The sequence below is a fragment of the Aquarana catesbeiana genome, linkage group LG05, assembly GCF_042186555.1.
Source record: "Aquarana catesbeiana isolate 2022-GZ linkage group LG05, ASM4218655v1, whole genome shotgun sequence".
NCBI classification, from domain to species: Eukaryota; Metazoa; Chordata; class Amphibia; order Anura; family Ranidae; genus Aquarana; species Aquarana catesbeiana.
This window is the reverse complement of record NC_133328.1, coordinates 467306695-467324953: the sequence shown is the minus strand read 5'-3', so window position 1 is coordinate 467324953 and position 18259 is coordinate 467306695. Positions and strand designations below refer to the sequence as shown.

Genomic DNA, 18259 nt, shown 5'->3' with positions numbered 1-18259 from the left:
ATGGCACTTGGTAAACGTGCATGAGGTTGGTCAGGTGGGGGTGAAGGAAACCAAAAACAAGGCGGGGGGGGGGGAAGGGGGAGGGGGGGGATGGAGGGGGAAGAAAGGGGAAAGGGGGGTGTGGGAAGGTAAAAAAACTGATAAGTATCCAAAAATCAATCTTAGTAAAGTGCAAGCGTGCTATCAAGTTTGTGAAAAGTTCGTAAAAAATCCTTAATCAGATAAAGGAACAGCGCCATACCCTTCTACCATACTAATCAATTCAGCTGTCCCCATTTAAGGTGACTGCATGTGGGGCGGCAGCAGTTCCAAAGTGTATACTAACACATCTCCACTATTTCCACTGCGCGGGTTCACTATTCTTTTCAATAATGAAGCATGCTGGTAGGGTTGGGGGGCAGTTATTAAGGGTTGGCGGGTGTTCAGGTCTCCTGTAGTAGGCAGTGTAATCAAAATATAACAGTAAAATTATTTTCTGTGTTCCTCAATAGACACAGAAAGGGATTTACAAATAATACAAAAATTCTATTTTTTAACAGTATTCTTTATTACAGCCTCCAAGTGGTTCAGTACCATTAACTCGGAGGGCTAAATTTTAGGCAATGTAAATTTATTTGTGGAGCTATGACTGTAAGGTGAGAATTGACCAGAATAAAGTTAGCTGTGTAAAGCCCAACTCTGGGCAAAATCTAATCTTTCCCCATCCCTCCTTCCCACTCCTTTCTAACCCACTCTTCTGAGTGTTTGGTTTTCCTTACATGGTGAGGTCAGTTATAGTCACCTGAGCCCCCCAACCAGGTTTTATGCTGACACTGTTTTCACTTGCAGGGACTGATATTCCAGCTCTGTTTTTAACCTTAATGTCAGGTTCCCTTCACTCCCCTCAGTCTTATGTTGGTCCTTTTCTAGATCCCGAGATGACCTCTCTTCTGGCCAGCCAAAGGGAATTTGTCCTCACCACTTGGACAGTGATGACACTCGGAAGGGCCCACCCTGGAAATACACAGAGAGGGATGACCGCAACTTGCTTTCCTTTTTTTTTTTTTTTTTTTTTTTTTTTTTCTTTTATAAAACAAGTGGTTAAAGAAAGGGAGGTTATTTTTATCCTAGAGTTGGGCTTTGAGTCTTATCCTTAGCTAAACTACACCTACATATTTCGATTTTCAAATGTAGCAAATTATTTTTGTACAGTACAGGAAATGAATCATAAGTTGGGAAATTACAGCTGAAACCCGGTATATGTAATTCACCCAGCATGCCCTGTAAAATAATTGTGCCTGTTGGATGATAAATTTTCCAATTCCCTTACAGTACATGTTAAACATTTACACATATGTCCAGCCAAACTTTTTTTTGTTCTTCATCTAGTGATAAAGGATTTGAACCTGTTTGAGGTTTTCACCGTTAACCAGAGTTCCAATAGAGAGATGTTCTTATCATGAGTTTCATGAGACAGGAACCGATGGAAATATCCAGTAAGGACACAAACAGCAATTAACAGGCAGACAAGTGCTCTAGCATTCCTCTACTCTCTACTCTACTCTACTTTTTCTTTTGTCTTTGTTTGCTGTAGAGATTATTCCTTTACTTCCTGCCTGGTGAAACCGTTGTAACTGGGACAGTAATAAGGTTCTGATTCTTCCCCACTTTATCCCACTTTATGGCTGAACATTCACTTTGTCATTCCTGCTACAATTAAGTATTTTTTGTTCTGGAGAAGTTTGTAACTTGTAGCTGGTACGTTTTGTCACTATTTTTTCTCAAGATATTTTATAATAATGTTTAACGTCTTTTTTTTTTTTTTTTTTTCTTTAGGGCGGTTTATTCCTTGCAATGTAAAGCATCATATCACAAAAGTACTCTGGAAAGTCAACCAGTCAAAGTTAAAGTAATGCCAGACCCTGATAAACCAGTCTTTGTTTCTGTTAAATTTGATAGAGATGTGGATTTTACAGCTGGAAGTGTTTTTCCAGGTAAGTTGTATGGTATTTAAAGCAATTTCTTACTTGGGTAAAGAAATTGGTCAACCTCAGATTAATTGTTTAACCACTACGCGCCCAAAAGACGGCTACAGCGCGGCGCTCAATTGCCGAAAGGGCATCCCGGGACATCCTCCTGTTTACTTCCTCCCTGCGCGCCGCTGCGGGTGCGCATCTGGGTAAATCTGTGTTGGCCATGTCCCTTAGACACAGCCAGTCACAGATCGTACTAAATGGCCAATCACAGCGGCCATTTAGCACTCGATCGGAGCGTCCAATGGGAGGTGATCTCATATGTAAATATATGAGATCATCTCTCATTGCCGCCTCTCCCTCCTCACAGAGACAGTGTGTGAGGAGGGAGAGCTTCCCTGCTGCAGCGTGAGTGAAAAAATCATAAATTACAGTGCCACACTAACGCAACATAGTGCCTACAGTACCTATCAGTGCCATCTGTCCCCAGTGTCACCTATCGGTGCCATCTGTCACCAGTGCAACTTATCAGTGCCCTCTGTCCCCAGTGCCACCTGTCAGTGCCCTCTGTCCCCAGTGCCACCAGTCAGTGCCATCTGTCCCCAGTGCCATCTGTCAGTGTCACGTGCCATCTGTTATCAGTGTCACGTGTCATCAGTGCCACCTGTCAGTGTCACGTGCCATCCGTTATCAGTGCCATGTATCAAAGCCATCTGTCATCAGTGCCACATCAGTGTCACCAGTGCCACATATTGGTTTCATCAGTGTCACGTGTCATCAGTGCCACCTGTCAGTGTCACGTGCCATCAGTGCCATCAGTCATCAGTGCCACATCAGTGTCATTGTCCTGGTGCTCCAGGGCCTTCAAATAGGTAATAGGTAGTCAACACGTTAGATGTGTAATTTATGCTCCTAGAACACGTGATTGTGCTCCCTGCATGTTGGGCCTCTCTATGTGGCTAGGCTGTGAAAAAGTTCCACACATGTGGTATCGTAATACTCAGGAGGAGTAGCAGAATGTATTTTGGGGCATCATTTGTTGTATACACATGCCATGTGAGAGAAATAACCTATTACTACGACAATTTTGTGGGGGAAAATAAAATCTTCATTTTGCAAAGAATTGTGGGAAAAAATTACAACATCAAAAACCTCACCATGCATCTTACTAAATACCTTGGAATGTCTACTTTTTAAAAAAGTTCTTTTGGGGGGGTATTTGTACTTTCCTGGCTTGTTACGGTCACAAGAAATGAAATAGGCCACCAGTACATCAGGTGTGATTAATTTTTTATGATTTGCACCACAGCTTGTAGACTCTCTAACTTTCACAAAGACCAAATAATTATACACTAATTTGTGTTATTTTTACCAAAGATATGTAGCAGTATAAATTGTGGCCAAAATTTATGAAGAAAAATTAATAATTTGCAAAATTTTATCACAGAAACAAAGAAAAATGCGGGGTTTTTTTCAAAATTTTCGGTCTTTTTTTTTTTCATTTATAGCGCAAAAAATAACAAACCAGAGGTGATCAAATACCACCAAAAGAAAGCTCTATTTGTATGAAAAAAGAACAAAAAATTCATTTGGGTACAGTATTACATGACTGAGTAATTGTCATTCAAAGTGTGAGAGCACTGAAAGCTGAAAATTGGTCTGGGCAGGAGGGGGGTTTAAGTGCCCAGTAGGCAAGTGGTTAAAACCAATTTTGTTTACAAAGTAGGGATCATTTTTATGTTAAGACTATGTTGATCACCATACCCCTCAAAATTCTCCACATTTTATCATGTTACAACAATAAACGTAAATGTATTTTATTGGGATTTTTTATGATAGACTAACATAACATGGCACATAATTGTGAAGTGGAAGGAAAATGATAAATGGTTTTCCAAATTTTTTACAAATAAATATCTCAAAAGTGTGGCGTGCATTTGTATTCAGCCCCCTTTACGCCAATACCCTTAACTAAAATCTAGTGGAACCAATTGCTTTCAGAAGTCACCTAATTAGTAAATAGAGTCCACCTGTATATAATTTAATCTCAGTATAAACACAGCTGTTCTGTGAAGTCCTCAGAGGTTTGTTAGAGAACCTTAGTGAACAAACACCATCATGAAGGCCAAGGAGCACACCAGGCATGTCAGGGATAACGTTGTGGAGACGTTTAAAGCCGGGTTAGGTTAAAAAAATATCCCAAGCTTTGAACATCTCACAGAGCACTGTTCAATCCATCATTCAAAAATGGAAAGAGTATGGCAAACCTACCAAGACATGTCTGACAACCTAAACTGACAGGACGGGCAAGGAGAGCATTAATCAGAGAAGCAGCCAAGAGGCCCATGGTAACTCTGGAGGAGCTGCAGAGATCCACAGCTCAGGTGGGAGAATCTGTCCACAGGACAATTATTAGTTGTGCACTCCACAAATCTGGCCTTTATGGAAGAGTGGCAAGAAGAAAGTCATTGTTGAAAGAAAGCCATAAGAAGTCCTGTCTGCAGTTTTCAAGTCTTGCCACAGATTCTCAATGGAATTTAGATCTGGACTTTGACTGTGCCATTCTAACACATGAATTTGCTTTGATCTAAACCATTCCATTGTAGCTCTGGCTGTATGTTTAGGGTCGTTGTCCTGCTGGAAGGTGAACCCCAGCCTCAAGTCTTTTGCAGACTCTAACTGGTTATCTTCTAAGATTGCCCTGTATTTGGCTCCATCTACCCATCAACTCTGACCAGCTTCCCTGTCCCTGAAGGAATGCATCCCCACAACATGATGCTTCCACCACCATGTTTCACGGTGGGGATGGTATGTTCATGGTGTGCAGTGTTGGTTTTCAGCCACACATAGCGTTTCGCTTTAAGGCCAAAACTTTACATTTTGGTCTCATCTGACCACAGCAAACATGTGGAAGAAGGTGCTCTGGTCAGATGAGACTAAAATTGAAAGTTTTAGTTGTTGGACCTTTTCTACCTTAAGGAGAAACCACTCTTCGCTTAAAGTGTTTGTAACCCTCCAAAAAAAGTGAGCTCCTGTTCCCTTATAGCAGATTAAACAGCACAGTGCTTGTGCTGCCTAACCTGCCCCTGTCTAAGCTGTAATAAAACCTGGCTGATCCTGTCATTTCCTGTGTCCCCCTCTGTGTACTGACCATGATAATCATGGCTGCTGAGCCCTGATTACCGTATTCAGTTTACCTGCCTCTGTCATGCACAGCTCTGCTCTCAGCTCTGTATGTGTATCTCTGCCCCCTCCTGCTGCTATTCGTTATAAAAAGTTTAACAACTGTCACTGGCAATGTTTTATCCAGGGATAATGAACTCTGTAAGTGTTTTTTTTTTTTTAATAAACAAAGCCTCTAAATACCTTTTTTCAGCTATATGCAGGCCGGTCATGTGACTCCTGGCCGCTCTGCTTCTCCTATCCAGGGCTACAGCGGGAGGGGCCAAGGGGCTGACGTCAAATTGAGATCTTGGCCCCTCCTGCTGTAGCCTTGGATCGGAGTAGCAGAGTGGCTGGGAGTCACTTGACCGGCCTGGATATAACTGAAAAAAAAGGTATTTAGAGGCATTGTTTATAAGAAAGAACACTTACTGAGTGCATTATCACTGGATAAAACAGAGGGACTGCCAGTTAATATTTTTCAAAGGTAACAACCACTTTAACTAGTTTAATATTTTGTCTTCGGATTCTTCAATTATTTCTTCAAATCCTTCCATTATAATACATTAATAGAAGCCATGTATCTGGGTCGGTGCAACCTCAGTAAAACCTTGGGAGTCCTTTAAGGGCATGCTCACTGTGATGGGGGAAGCCTGGACTCTATATGCGGTCCAGTGTCATGGACAGGTAAGACAGGGTCACCCTATATATCTGATTGTTACGTAAAAACAGTGACTATGTTTGGAATGTATAAATAAATAAACAGTGTTGAACTGATCAAGAAGGGAAAAAATAAATAAATAAACCAAAACGAAAAAAAAAAAAAAACAGAAAAGTTCAACGGAGAGATCTCCCGGGTTGTGTACTTGTATTGGGAGAAGGCAGAGTTCCAGGTTCCTGCTTAGCAGAAACATCGGATCACAGAACATCGATCTGCCTTGTTCTGTTTCTCTCGGGAACGACCGCAGGACCCACTGATGGGCTCCTGCTGTGCCCAGACACAGCAGGCTGGTGGAAGTGTAGAATCACATGCAGCTTCTGCACAGGAGAGCCGCCTTGCCTCCATATATATAAAGTATAGCGGGTAAAAAGCTGTCTTGATATACAAAAAGCCTCGACCAGATGGTCATGCAGGCTTACCAAACAAATATGACCCCCTAATAATAGAGAAGTCATAAATGACGTGTGTTATGGTATGCCAGTTCTGCCACATGCTCTGCCAAAGGCCCACACAACACTCAAATCCCCAAAGTCACAATGCTTCCCTTGCACTAGAGCAGGATCCCGGTATCTGTGGAGTTAGCTCTTTTGGAGTACATCAGGACAAAAGTGCCTAGTTTGAACAGCAGTAGCTATATAATAAGTTTTAAATTGTTTGTAAGTGCTTTTCTTAAATTATTTACTTTTTGCAACTTTGGTATTATGGTTGTGTTACTATTAGTAATTGTTTACTAGGTACTGGAATAATTGTTGTTGTGCTGCTTAAGTGTTGAGCACTGGGTGTTATGTAAGAGAGGTGAGCTATTATCCTAATTGGTGCCAAATTGGTGTGGTATTTAAGAGGTTTAGCACCTTTGTGGAGTTTGTTCTTTTGGAATGCAGCAAGACGGAAGTGCATAGATTAAACAGCAGTATTGTGAAGTTTAGAGACAGACAACTATCTTTGGTTATTACCACTTGAGTTTAGGTAAATCTTTTTTTTTTTTTTACATGTTTGGTTTAGTTTGGTGCAATACTTGGCATTTGTGTTTCGCCATACTTTTTTACAGCAGAGTTGCTATCCTATTTGTATGCAAAATTCTAGGTTTCATGGTGACATTGCTTGTCTAAATTCCTTGGTTTGTACCCTTCAGTCCGAGATCATGGCTGCTAAGCCAATTTGTTCTGTTGCGCTGCCTTGCAAAAAGCTACTTCTTCCTCAAAGACTGCACAGGAGAACGGCAGTGTGAACAACTGTTGAGTCAGGAAGAGTGAGATCTGTGGACCGTAAACCTTTGGTGTAATAGTGAATAACCCTTATATTTTTTTTTTTCCTGAGCTAGAAGCAGATAAGAAGGTTGCTAACATAGCTGTTTGTGAGATTGCCAACCCTTCTCTGCATAGGACGGAGGTCCCTGAGAAAAAAAAACGCTTTGCTAAAAGTAACTGTTGTGTCTGAGGTTGCAAACAAGGCAAGTTTTGTGGTTAAGGCTTCTAAAAGGAGAAGTCATCTTCTTGTTGGTGATTCAGTTGCAAGAGGTGTTTCTTTAGGAAATCACGTGGAAGTGTCAAAGGAAGTTAGGTGTTTACTTCACTTCAGTTCACTTCAAGAAAGCTAGCAGAGTGTTCATGTTGTGCACATTGGCACCAATGATTTGTCACATAATGATGTGTGTTCTGTATAGAAGGATTTTCAAAATTTGGGCCAGAATCTCCAACAGTTGGTCAATGTGAAAGTTATAGAATCTACAAACTATGGTATATATATATATTTGAAAATGGATCAGTCCTGATGCACTGACTGCCTAACTCATTTCTTGAGGCCCTAAAATTCCAGGACAGTACAAAGCCCCAAAATAACCTAATTTTGGAAAGTAGATAGTTTGAGGTATATAGTAAGACCCCTTTCACACTGGGGAGGTGCGGGCGTTAGCGGTAAAGCGCCTCTAGTTTTAGCTGCGCTTTACCGCTGTTATAGCGGCGCTATTCGGCCACTAGTGGGACGCTTTTAACTCCCGCTAGCGGCCAAAGAAAGGGTTAGCTGCGCCCGTGTTGCGGCGCTGTCGATGTGCTGCCTATTCATTTCAATAGGCAGGGCGTTTTAGGAGCGCTGTATACACTGCTCCCGTACTGCTCTAAAGATGCTGCTTGCAGGACTTTTTTTCCCGTCCTGCAAACGCACCACCTAATTGTGAAAGCACTCGGCTTTCACACTGGGGTGGCTTTATAGGCGGTGTGAAAGGAGTCTAAGAGGAATGGTGAATTTTTTGACTTTGTGATTTTTTTTTTTTGTTACAATTTTTTGAAAAATTAAGAAATTAAAATTTTTTTTTACAAAGTTGTCATGTAATCATTTCACAAAAATCAACGTATCTGTACTTTGATGTTAAATACCATTACGGCAGCAGCTAGATGCAATAACCCCGTTATTTTCAGGAATGGTGTGCATTTCTCTTTACAATAAAAGTGGTCTCTGTGGCGGATTCGCAGCAAGATCACTTTTATCGGAGCCGTCGGTAGCTGCGGAGACTATAGCGTCTGCTCCCCTCACTGCCTGCATGCCAAATGAGGGAAAGATGGCCCCCGCTCGGCTCCATAGCATTGGAGGGTGGAAGCAATGTCAAACGTCACTTCCGCCCAATGCTCTTAAAGGGGAAAATATTTTTCTTTTTTAACCACTTCAGCCCTGGAAGATTTTACCCCCTTAATGACTAGAGCATTTTTTGCAATACAGCACTGCGTCGCTTTAACTGACAATTGCGTGGTCGTGCGACGCTGTACCCAAACAAAATGGACATCCTTTTTTCCAACAAATAGAGCTTTCCTTTGGTGGTATTTGATCACCTCTGCATTTTTTATTTTTTGCGCTATAAAAAAAAAGTGATCATTTTGAAAAAAGCAATATTTTTTGCTATAATAAATATTCCCCAAAAATATATAAAAAAAACAAATTTCTTCCTCATTTTAAGCCAATGTGTATTCTACATATTTGTAAACAACAAATCTCAAAAAAGAGGCTCGGGCTGAAGTGGTTAAACAAGTTATGTCTCCCACACAGTGAAGATACATTTACAATTACACCCCAAAACACATTCTATTATGCTTCCCAAGTATTGGGATACCAAATATGTAAGATTTTTTTCACAATCTAGATGCATAGATGGGCCTAAAATCCAAGGAGCACCTTTGGGATTTCAAGAAGCATAAATCACACACATAAATATCACATCTATTTTCTCAACTATCTATCACATTTTTGGAGGCCATGGAACACCAGGACATCAGAAACACCCATAAAGTGATGCCATTTTGGAAAGCAAACATTACAAGGTCTTTCTTATCGTACATCACGGGACACAGAGCTATAGTAGTTACTATGTGGGTTATAGGCCACCTTCAGGTGATGGACACTGGCACGCCCTAAATTAAAAAGTGCACTCCCTATATAACCCCTCCCACTGGTGGGAGTACCTCAGTTTTTTCGCCAGTGTCTAAGGTGTTGGTCACGAGTAAAGATCTGCTGTGCTGAGCTCCACTGGAGCAATTCTTGCTGGGGCTAGCCATGCTGCCGGATCCATTCAAAGTGTCTTTTTGGCCAAATTGAATGGTACCCGGGCCTCGTATCTGAAGAAACAAGGTCTTACCTGTAACGTTTCTATTTTTAGAGAGCTGGACCCCGGGATCCAGTACTTTTTGGTATTAAGCCCATAAAGTTTTACTGGCAGTAGTGCTATTACAGGTTCAGGATTGTGGGTTTGCTCTAAGATACCCAGCTCCTGAAGGTTTAATGGAACCCACCGTGAAGGTTGAAGATTGGGGCTGTTGGTTTACCACAGAAAACCCTGCGACGGGAAAGGTAAGTGGAGTTTTTCTAAGAAATTTTCAAAATTTTTCTTATGAATATCTCCTTTAATTTAGTAAATGTTGTCATGCCTGTGTCACCACTGGGGGCTGTATAGAGTACTTACCGTCTCATACTTCTCAAAGAGCCCACGTTGAGTCCAGTTTTTTCCTTCTCCGGCCAGCAGCAAACCTCCGGTAAGTCTTGGGGGGAGTTTCCTTCCCCCCCAGACGCCCCCCTGTGCTGTTTTTCTTCTCCACCAAAAAAAAAAAAAAAGCAGCGCAAATGGCTCGGCGGCTTCCAGGCCCCCCCTTTGCCATCTTTTCCCCTCCCTCTGCTTAACCCATGGGATCGGAGCTCGCGCGGGAAAAAGCTCTTTTTTTTGAAAAGGGAGGGGAGGCCGTAGGGGACGGAGCTTAGCGCGGCGTTGGCGTCCTCCAACGCCCAGCGCAGGAAGGAGTGTTTTAATAGACACCATTGTTGCTATTGCAGGCTGCGGAGGGACACAAGAGCAAAGGTGGCATATAAAAGGTTTGGTGACACAGGCATTCCTTTGACACATTTACTGCTGCATCAGGCTGGGCATTAATAGCAGCAACAGAGCTCAACTATTGCTCAAGCAAGTGTATGTGTTCCTTCTGGTAGTACCTCTGCTTTGTGCATTGGGCTATGGTCAGAAGAGGGGGTAAAAACACCTCAAAAGGGGCTCTTGTAAGACTTCTACAGTCACACAGAAGCCTAGAACCATCTCAATAAAGATGATATCCTCCACTGAGAGTAATATGGTGATCAGAGTGAGCCATCAAGGGGCAAGTGTTGCAGCTGCTCTTAACACTGCAGCCCCTGCATATATTACTAAGGAGGTTTTTCTCCAACCATTTTAAGTTTGGAGCAAAAATTTGATGCTTTATTCGCATCCCAGAGTGGGACTAAGCGTAGCAGATCCCCGTCCATTGCTCAGGACCCTCATGCTGAGGATCAAGGGGCGGAAGATGATGATTGGTACAGTCTCTCACTGAATTGGTCCGCTTTACATTTTTACAGCCAATAAGCGCAGTCAATCGATGAGCCCACTTCTGGTTTGGGTTCACTAAAGCCTCCTCAATCTGTTCATGCTTTTCCTATCCATTCATGGCTTTGAGTGGGAGCATCCAGATAAACAGTTTTTTACTCCAAAAAAGTTTTTCAATACTTTTTCTTATGGAGAAGAGTTCTATAATAAATGGGGATTTCCAGCAGTTGACGCTGCTATATCCTCTGTAAACAAAAAACCTGACTTGTCCAATAGACAATGCTCATATGCTAAAGGACCCAACAGATAAGAAGTTGGAATTCCTTTTTTTTTTTTTTTTTTAAAGCTATTTTTTCGCTCACAGGTTCAGCCGGCGCTGGCAGCGATCAGAGTATCTCAGTCCTTAAAGGACCAGTTTATGGAGGTACTCAAGATTATTCCTGATCAGCAGGCCTAAGATTTGGCCAGGATGTGTTTTACAGTAGACGCTTTGAAAGATTCTATTCTCCAGGCCTCACGGCTCATGCTAGGGCTGGTACATGTGCGTAGAATCCTATGGTTGAAAAGTTGGTCAGCCAAGGCGCCATGCAAAAGCTCTTGGCCAGTTTCCCATTTTATGGTGAACGGTTATTTGGAGACGATCTGGATAGGTATATCCAAAGTATTTCTAATAAGAAAAGCTCCCTTTTACCGGTTAAAAAGAAGTTAAGCATTTTTTCTTTAAAACAGGCTTCTTCTACGGTGCCAGGGGCATCAGCCTCCTGGCAGTCATGATGGCCTCCACAGTCAGATTCAAGAGGTAAACCTCAGGGTCAGTCCTGGGGCCAAAAGAGGACCTCGGGAGGAAACCCACAAAACAAGATACTAAAGCCTCTTTATGAAGGGGCACCCCCACTCGCTCGAATGGGGGGGAAGGCTTCTACGGTTTTCAAAGGTCTGGCAGGAACAATGTCAAGACAGATGGGTGGCTTCGTCAATTTTCTCTAGGTTACAAACTAGAGTTCCGAGGGTTCCCGTCTCCTCGTTTTTCTCAGTTCAGACGTTCCCAGAGATCCAGTGAAAAAAGAAGTCTCTCTTTCTAGCTTTGGATCATCTCTTGGCTCAAAGATTGATATCGGTGGTCCCCTTGGAAGAGCAAGGATTAGCGTTTTTATTCAAACCTTTTCACGGTTCCAAAACCGGGGATATCAGACCCATTTTGGGTCTCAAACATCTAAGCCGGTTTTTGAATACCCGTTCTTTTTGCATGGAGTTAATCCGATCAATAGTCTCCATCCTACAAGGGGGAGAACTTCTGGCATCAGTCGACATCAAGGATGCTTTTCTCCATGTGCCGATTTTCCTTGCTCACCAGAAATTTCTACGCTTTGAGGTAGAAAATCTTCTATTTCAGTTTGTAGCTCTGCACCTCGAGTGTTTACAAAGGTCTTGGCTCCTCCTTTAGCCAGGTTAAGGGCTCAAGGTATAACGATACTAGCCTACTTAGACAATCTACTCTTGATAGATCAATCGGTAGCCCGCTTAAAACCAAAGTTTGGTCACTGCAGTTAGCTACCAGGAATACCTAGGTTGGATTCTCAACCTAGAAAAATCCTCCCTAAAACCATCAAGGAGATTGCAGTACTTGGGGCTGATCGTAGATACAGCTCAGAAGAGGGTGTTTTTTCCCAAAGAAAAGGATGAGTTCCATAAGGGAACTGATTCAGTTGATCCTTCTATTCGACTTTGCATGAAATTGTTGGGAAAGATGGTGGCTTCTTTCGAGGCCGTTCCTTATGCGCAGTTTCATTCAAGACTGTTGCAAAACAGTATCCTGTCAACTTGGAACAAGAAGGTTCAAGCTCTGGACTTCCCAATGCATTTATCCCCCGAAGTGCGTCAGAGCTTCAATTGGTGGTTGATATCCAAGAATCTTCAAAAAGGGAAAATCCTTTCTACCAGTTACCTGGAAAGTGGTAACAACAGATGCCAGCCTTCTGGGCTGGGGAGCAGTCCTGGAAGAAGCGTCTGTCCAAGGGAAATGGTCCAAATTAGAGATGACTTTGCCCATCAATATTCTAGAGATTCGGGCTGGACGCTCAGACTATGGAATTGTCTTGCCAGGTTCCAATCCGACAATGCCACAGCTGTGGCCTATCTTAATCACTAGGGGGCACGAAAAGTTGTGCAGCCCAGAGAGAGGTGAATGAAATTCTATCTTGGGAGAACAACATTCCTTGCCTATCAGCAATTTTCATTCCAGGGATAGAGAATTGAGGCGCCAACAATTGTTCCCGGGAGAATGGTCCCTTCACCTCGACATCTTCTGTCAATATGCCAAAAATAGGGAGTTCCGGACGTGGATCTGTTTGCGTTCAGGTTCAACAATAAGATCGACAACTTTGTGTCAAGGGCAAGGGATCCGATGGCATATGGAACAGATGCCTTGTTTTTTTCCATGGGATCGGTTTTTCACTAATCTATGCGTTCCCTCCTGTTCTGCTTCCGCGCCTTCTCGCAGGATCAAGCAAGAAGGGAAGGAGGTGATTCTTGTGGCCCAGGAGATCTTGGTTTGCCGAGATCGTAAGAATGGCGGTAGGGGACCCTTGGACCCTAACGCTATGGCCAGACCTTCTCTCGTAAGGTCCGGTATTCCATCCTACCTTACAAACGCTAAATTTAGCGGTTTGGCTATTGAGACCCACATGATAAAAGATTGTGTCTGTTAGCTTCAGTAGTTTCTACTTTGGTTAATGCTAGGAAGCCGGCCTCCGGGGTCATATACTATAGAATCTGGAATGCATTTGTCTCCTGGTGTGAATCCAGGGGTTGGCACCCCAGGAAATATGTCATGGGTACGATCCTTGAATTCCTACAGATAGGATTAGAAATGAAGCTGGCATTGAGTTCTATCAAAGGCCAGATGTCGGCTTTATCAGTGTTTTTTTTTTTTTTTTTTTCAATGACCACTTGCTTCACACTCTCTGGTTCGTAACTTTTTTCAGGGGGTAACGCGGATTAATCCTCCAGTTGGGTCACCCCTGATCCCTTGGGACTTAAATTTAGTCCTGTCAGCTTACAGAAGCAGCCTTTTGAGCCAATACGAGATATTCCCTTGGTCCTCTTGACGAGAAAAAATAATTTTCTTGGTTGCCATATCTTCTGCAGGAAGAGTATCAGAGTTGGCTGCTCTTTCTTGTAAAGGGCCATATTGGTTTATTCATCCTGAATTCCTACCAAAGGTAGTATCGGTTTTTCATTTAAACCAGGATATTGTTCTGTCTTAATTTTTTTCCAGAACCCCGTTCTGTGGAAGAAAGGTCACTACATTCTTTTGATGAGGTGAGAGCGGTCAAAGTCTATTGAAAGTGTCTGTTTAGATTCATAAAACAGATGTTTTGTTTGTGTTGCCAGACAGTCCTAAAAGAGGACAGGCAGCGTCAAAATCTACTATTCTAATGGATTCATCAAGTGATTGTTAAAGCTTATAGTTTAAAGAGGAAAATTCCTCCTTTTCATATTAAAGAGCACTTCTCCAGGGCTGTTGGTACTTCTTGGGCAGTGCATCACCAAGCCTCCATGGCTCAGATCTGCAAGGCCACAACTTGGTCTTCAGTCCATACATTTACCAGATTCTATCCAGTAGATGTAAAAGATCATGAGGATATAGCCTTTGGGCGCAGTGTACTGCAGGCTGCAGTATGAGTCCTCTAGTCTCTTGGTGCCTTTCTTTGTTGTGTCTCCCTCCCTTCAGTTGGCATTGCTATGGGACATCCCACATAGTAACTACTATGGCTCTGTGTCCCATGATGTACGATAAGAAAATAGGATTTTTATAACAGCTTACCTGTAAAATCCTTTTCTTTGAAGTACATCACGGGACACAGAGGTCCCTCCCTTCTTTGGTATACACGTGTATTGCTTTGCTACAAAACTGAGGTACTCCCACCAGTGGGAGGGGTTATAGAGGGAGTGCACTTTTTAATTTAGGGCGTGCCAGTATCCATCACCTGAAGGTAGCCTATTGCCCACATAGTAACTACTATGGCTCCATGTCCCGTGATGTACTTCAAAGAAAAGGATTTTACAGGTAAGCTGTTATAAAAATCCTATTTTTCTAAGAGGCATATTGAGTCTTTTAAATAAAATGAAATAAAATGAAAATAGAATATATTTTTCACACACAACAAGGGTATTCTTAAAATTACAACCCAAAACACGTTCTGCTACTCCTTCTGAGTATAATGCCACACGTGTGAGACTTTTTCAATGTTTGGACTGCTTATGGTACTGGACATTGTATCTTGTGTATCAAAACCAAGCCAGGGTTACTACAGGCGGCAGGCAGAGGCAACACTACACTGGTGTGGCAGTTATAAGGAACACTTGCCAGCATAAACTGGTCTGGTGACACTGGTTTGACAGTTGTCAGAAAAAATGTTGCTTGTGGCACTGGTCTGGTGTGGTTCGCAATCAGGAACACTGATTCTAGCTACACTGCTCTGGTGACACTGTGGTTGGTGTGGTGGTACCAGATTGGAAAATTGTGACTGGCTGTACTATTAGGGCTTGTTCACACGTGTGGTTGGAGATGGTAAAACCTCAGTTGCAGGCACGATTTTACCACCCCATAACCAATATCCCCTTTAGCTGCAGAGGCAGCAGCTGGGGGTGTACACTTGCAGTTGCTGCGATGCTTTGCTTTGCAGATGTTAAAGGAATTATGCCGCCTGTATACCTGCCAGTCATGACCCATTCAAGTGAATGGGGTTGTTTTTGTAGGGTTCAATAGGTTTAAATAGGCAATACAATGCCTCCCCACTGAATATCAAATACTCTCTGAAGAGTCCTTATGGTGATACTCTGACTGTTGTGGCAGTGGTCAGGGACACTGTAACTGGTGTGGCGATGATCAGGACCACTGTAACTGGTGCTGCGGTGATTACAGTCGTTCTAAGTGGTGTGGCGGTGATCAGGGACACTGTAACTGCAATGATCAGGGGCTCTGCGACTGGTACAGCGATGGTTAGGGACACTGACTGGTGACAGTATCTAAAAATATATACAGTGTCTCACAAAAGTGGCTTTCATTCATGATTCATTATTTATTATTGAGCTGCTGTGTTTGGTCACAGTGACCACATGGTGTATAGGGCCAATCGCAGCAGTTCTGTACCAAGTGATAGCTGTGGCCCATCACAATAGTAAACAAGGATCATGCATGAAAGCCATCCATGACAGTTAAAACAATTGCTGTTACAGAGATCATCACTGTAACATGCAATCACAGTGTAAAAGAAATTGTAAAAATTATATTTTATATATATATATATATATATATATATAATATATTATACAGTATCTCACAAAAGTGAGTACACCCCTCACATTTTTGTAAATATTTAATATATCTTTTCATGTGACAACATTAAAGAAATTACACTTTACTAAACCGCTGGCAACAAAAGTGAGTACACCCCTAAGTGAAAATGTTTAAATTGGGCCCAAAGTGTCAATATTTTGTGTGGCCACCAGCACTGCCTTAGCCCTCTTGGGCATAGAGTTCACCAGAGCTTCACAGGTTGCCACTAGAGTCCTCTTCCACTCCTCCATGAAGACATCACAGAGCTGGTGGATATTAGAGACCTTGCGCTCCTCCACCTGCTGTTTGAGGATGCCCCACAGATTCTCATTGGGGTTTAGGTCTAGAGACATGCTTAGCCAGTCCATCGCCTTTACCCTCAGCTTCTTTAGCAAAGCAGTGGTCATCTGGGAGGTGTGTTTGGGGTCGTTATCATGTTGGAATACTGCCCTTGCGGACAGTAGACAGTCCAAGGTATTTAGTAAGAGGCATGTTTTAATGTCATGGCTCTCCACAACATCTGAGGCGATTTATCGCACACTTTGGATTTCGTTTTTCTGATGCTGGAACACCTTGCTCAATACCGGGTGGAACCTATTCACCATACATCGCTTCCCACATGGTGGATCATGTTGAGGTACTCCCTCACGATTGCCTGTTTGAACCACGTGCTGTCTGGTCCCTTTTTGATGTTTTATTTTATCCTTTTATTCATATTAGCAACCATACAGATTGGTTGTTCACTTACCATACTGTTTGATGAATGCACATTTATTTGTTTACTATTGAGCACCACACTATTTTATTGTTTTATCCTGCCCTCGGGGAGCTTACAATCTAAGGTCCTAACTCACATTTCATACATACACATACTGAGGCCGATTCAAACAAGCAAAAATTAATCTATCAGCATCTCTTTGGAGTGTGGGAGGAAACCGGAATACTGTATTTAAGGTGTATCTCGTATTAAGCCCAACTTGCGACATGCAGTACTTGCCTGGGATCTCAAGTTGGTTCTCCCTGCCCTGCAGAAACCACCATTTGAACCCATCTGTGCTATCCACTTACATGGCTTTTTCGCTCAATGGATAAGTCACTTGACACGCCCAAGGTTATATCTTCTCCTGTGCTTTTTCCTGCCCACCCCATCAGGTTGGTAGGAGTTTCCTGGGCATTCCGGCTCTAGGCCTCTGTAGCTCAGCTTTATGAGGCCGCTGCCTAGTCCGCTGCTCACACTTTTTCAAAGTTCTACCAGGTGAACATCTAGCATTTTGTGGATGTAGCTTTTGGTCGCAGTGTTCTTGCCGCACAACTCTGAACTTAGATTTGTTGGCCCTTTTGGCACAGTTTTGTTTACCTATTTGTTGCATTTGTATTTGTTACCTGTTTGTTTCATTCATTGCATGGGGACATCCCATGGTCTCTAAAAACGCAGTTTTTGTCCTCTACTGTACAGTTTAGATAAGCAGAATTTTAGCTTACCTGTAAATTCCATATTTTGAAGTACAGTCCCGAACACAGGCCACACTCCCTTGTCTTCCTTTGTTACCCTGTATTGTCTGCTACAAAACTGAGGATTCATGGGGTGGGGTAGGATTATAGGTGGATTATAGGACGTGACCTCAACAGTTTGCCAGTGTCCAGTCACCTGAAGGTATACAAACCTAGAATCTATGAATACTCTCCCCTGTACTGTCCTCCAAGATATGGAATTTACAGGTAAATCAAAATTCTGCCTATTTAGACCTTAGGAAAAGGATACAGGTTAGCCTAAATTGTATTATAAGATTTGAGGCTTTTAAGAGTTATGTACAAAAAAGGATAATGATAAACAGTGCTATGAATTGCTGTGTTACAAAAAGTGAAGATTATAGAGAAATTTCTGTCATTCCCATATTCCAAATTTTTGCCTGTTATTCTCTTAGTTTGTTTAGTGTTCAAAAAAATTCAGTACTAGTTTTGGCTCATAACTGGTATAGGTTCATGCCAGCCAAAATGAAAATGAGGCCATACGAAACATAGTTGTGGCTGTATCTAAAGGAGATTTATTTATCCTATATCCCCAACACAGGGTATCTTCATATTAATTATGATAGGGTAATGTTGCCGTGCATAGCTTCAGTTTTTTTCTAGTTTATGAGTTGGCGGTCATACTCGTGCAGTCTATGTACAAATATATTGGCAAGTTTATCGCTTGCCTACCAGGCCAATTCTGACATTTCTCTCCTGCATGTAAAAATCATCATTGTTTT

The 18259-nt window shown here is 42.4% G+C and overlaps 1 protein-coding gene across 1 annotated transcript in view; it reads left to right on the top strand.

The window, feature by feature from the left end:
- Nucleotides 1–18259, top strand: part of SMCHD1 (structural maintenance of chromosomes flexible hinge domain containing 1) — a 622004-nt gene that overhangs the window by 428316 nt on the left and 175429 nt on the right. The window contains exon 32 of the mRNA XM_073631430.1: nucleotides 1816–1973. Coding sequence (XP_073487531.1) covers nucleotides 1816–1973 — 158 coding nt within the window. The remainder of the gene's footprint in view (nucleotides 1–1815; nucleotides 1974–18259) is intronic.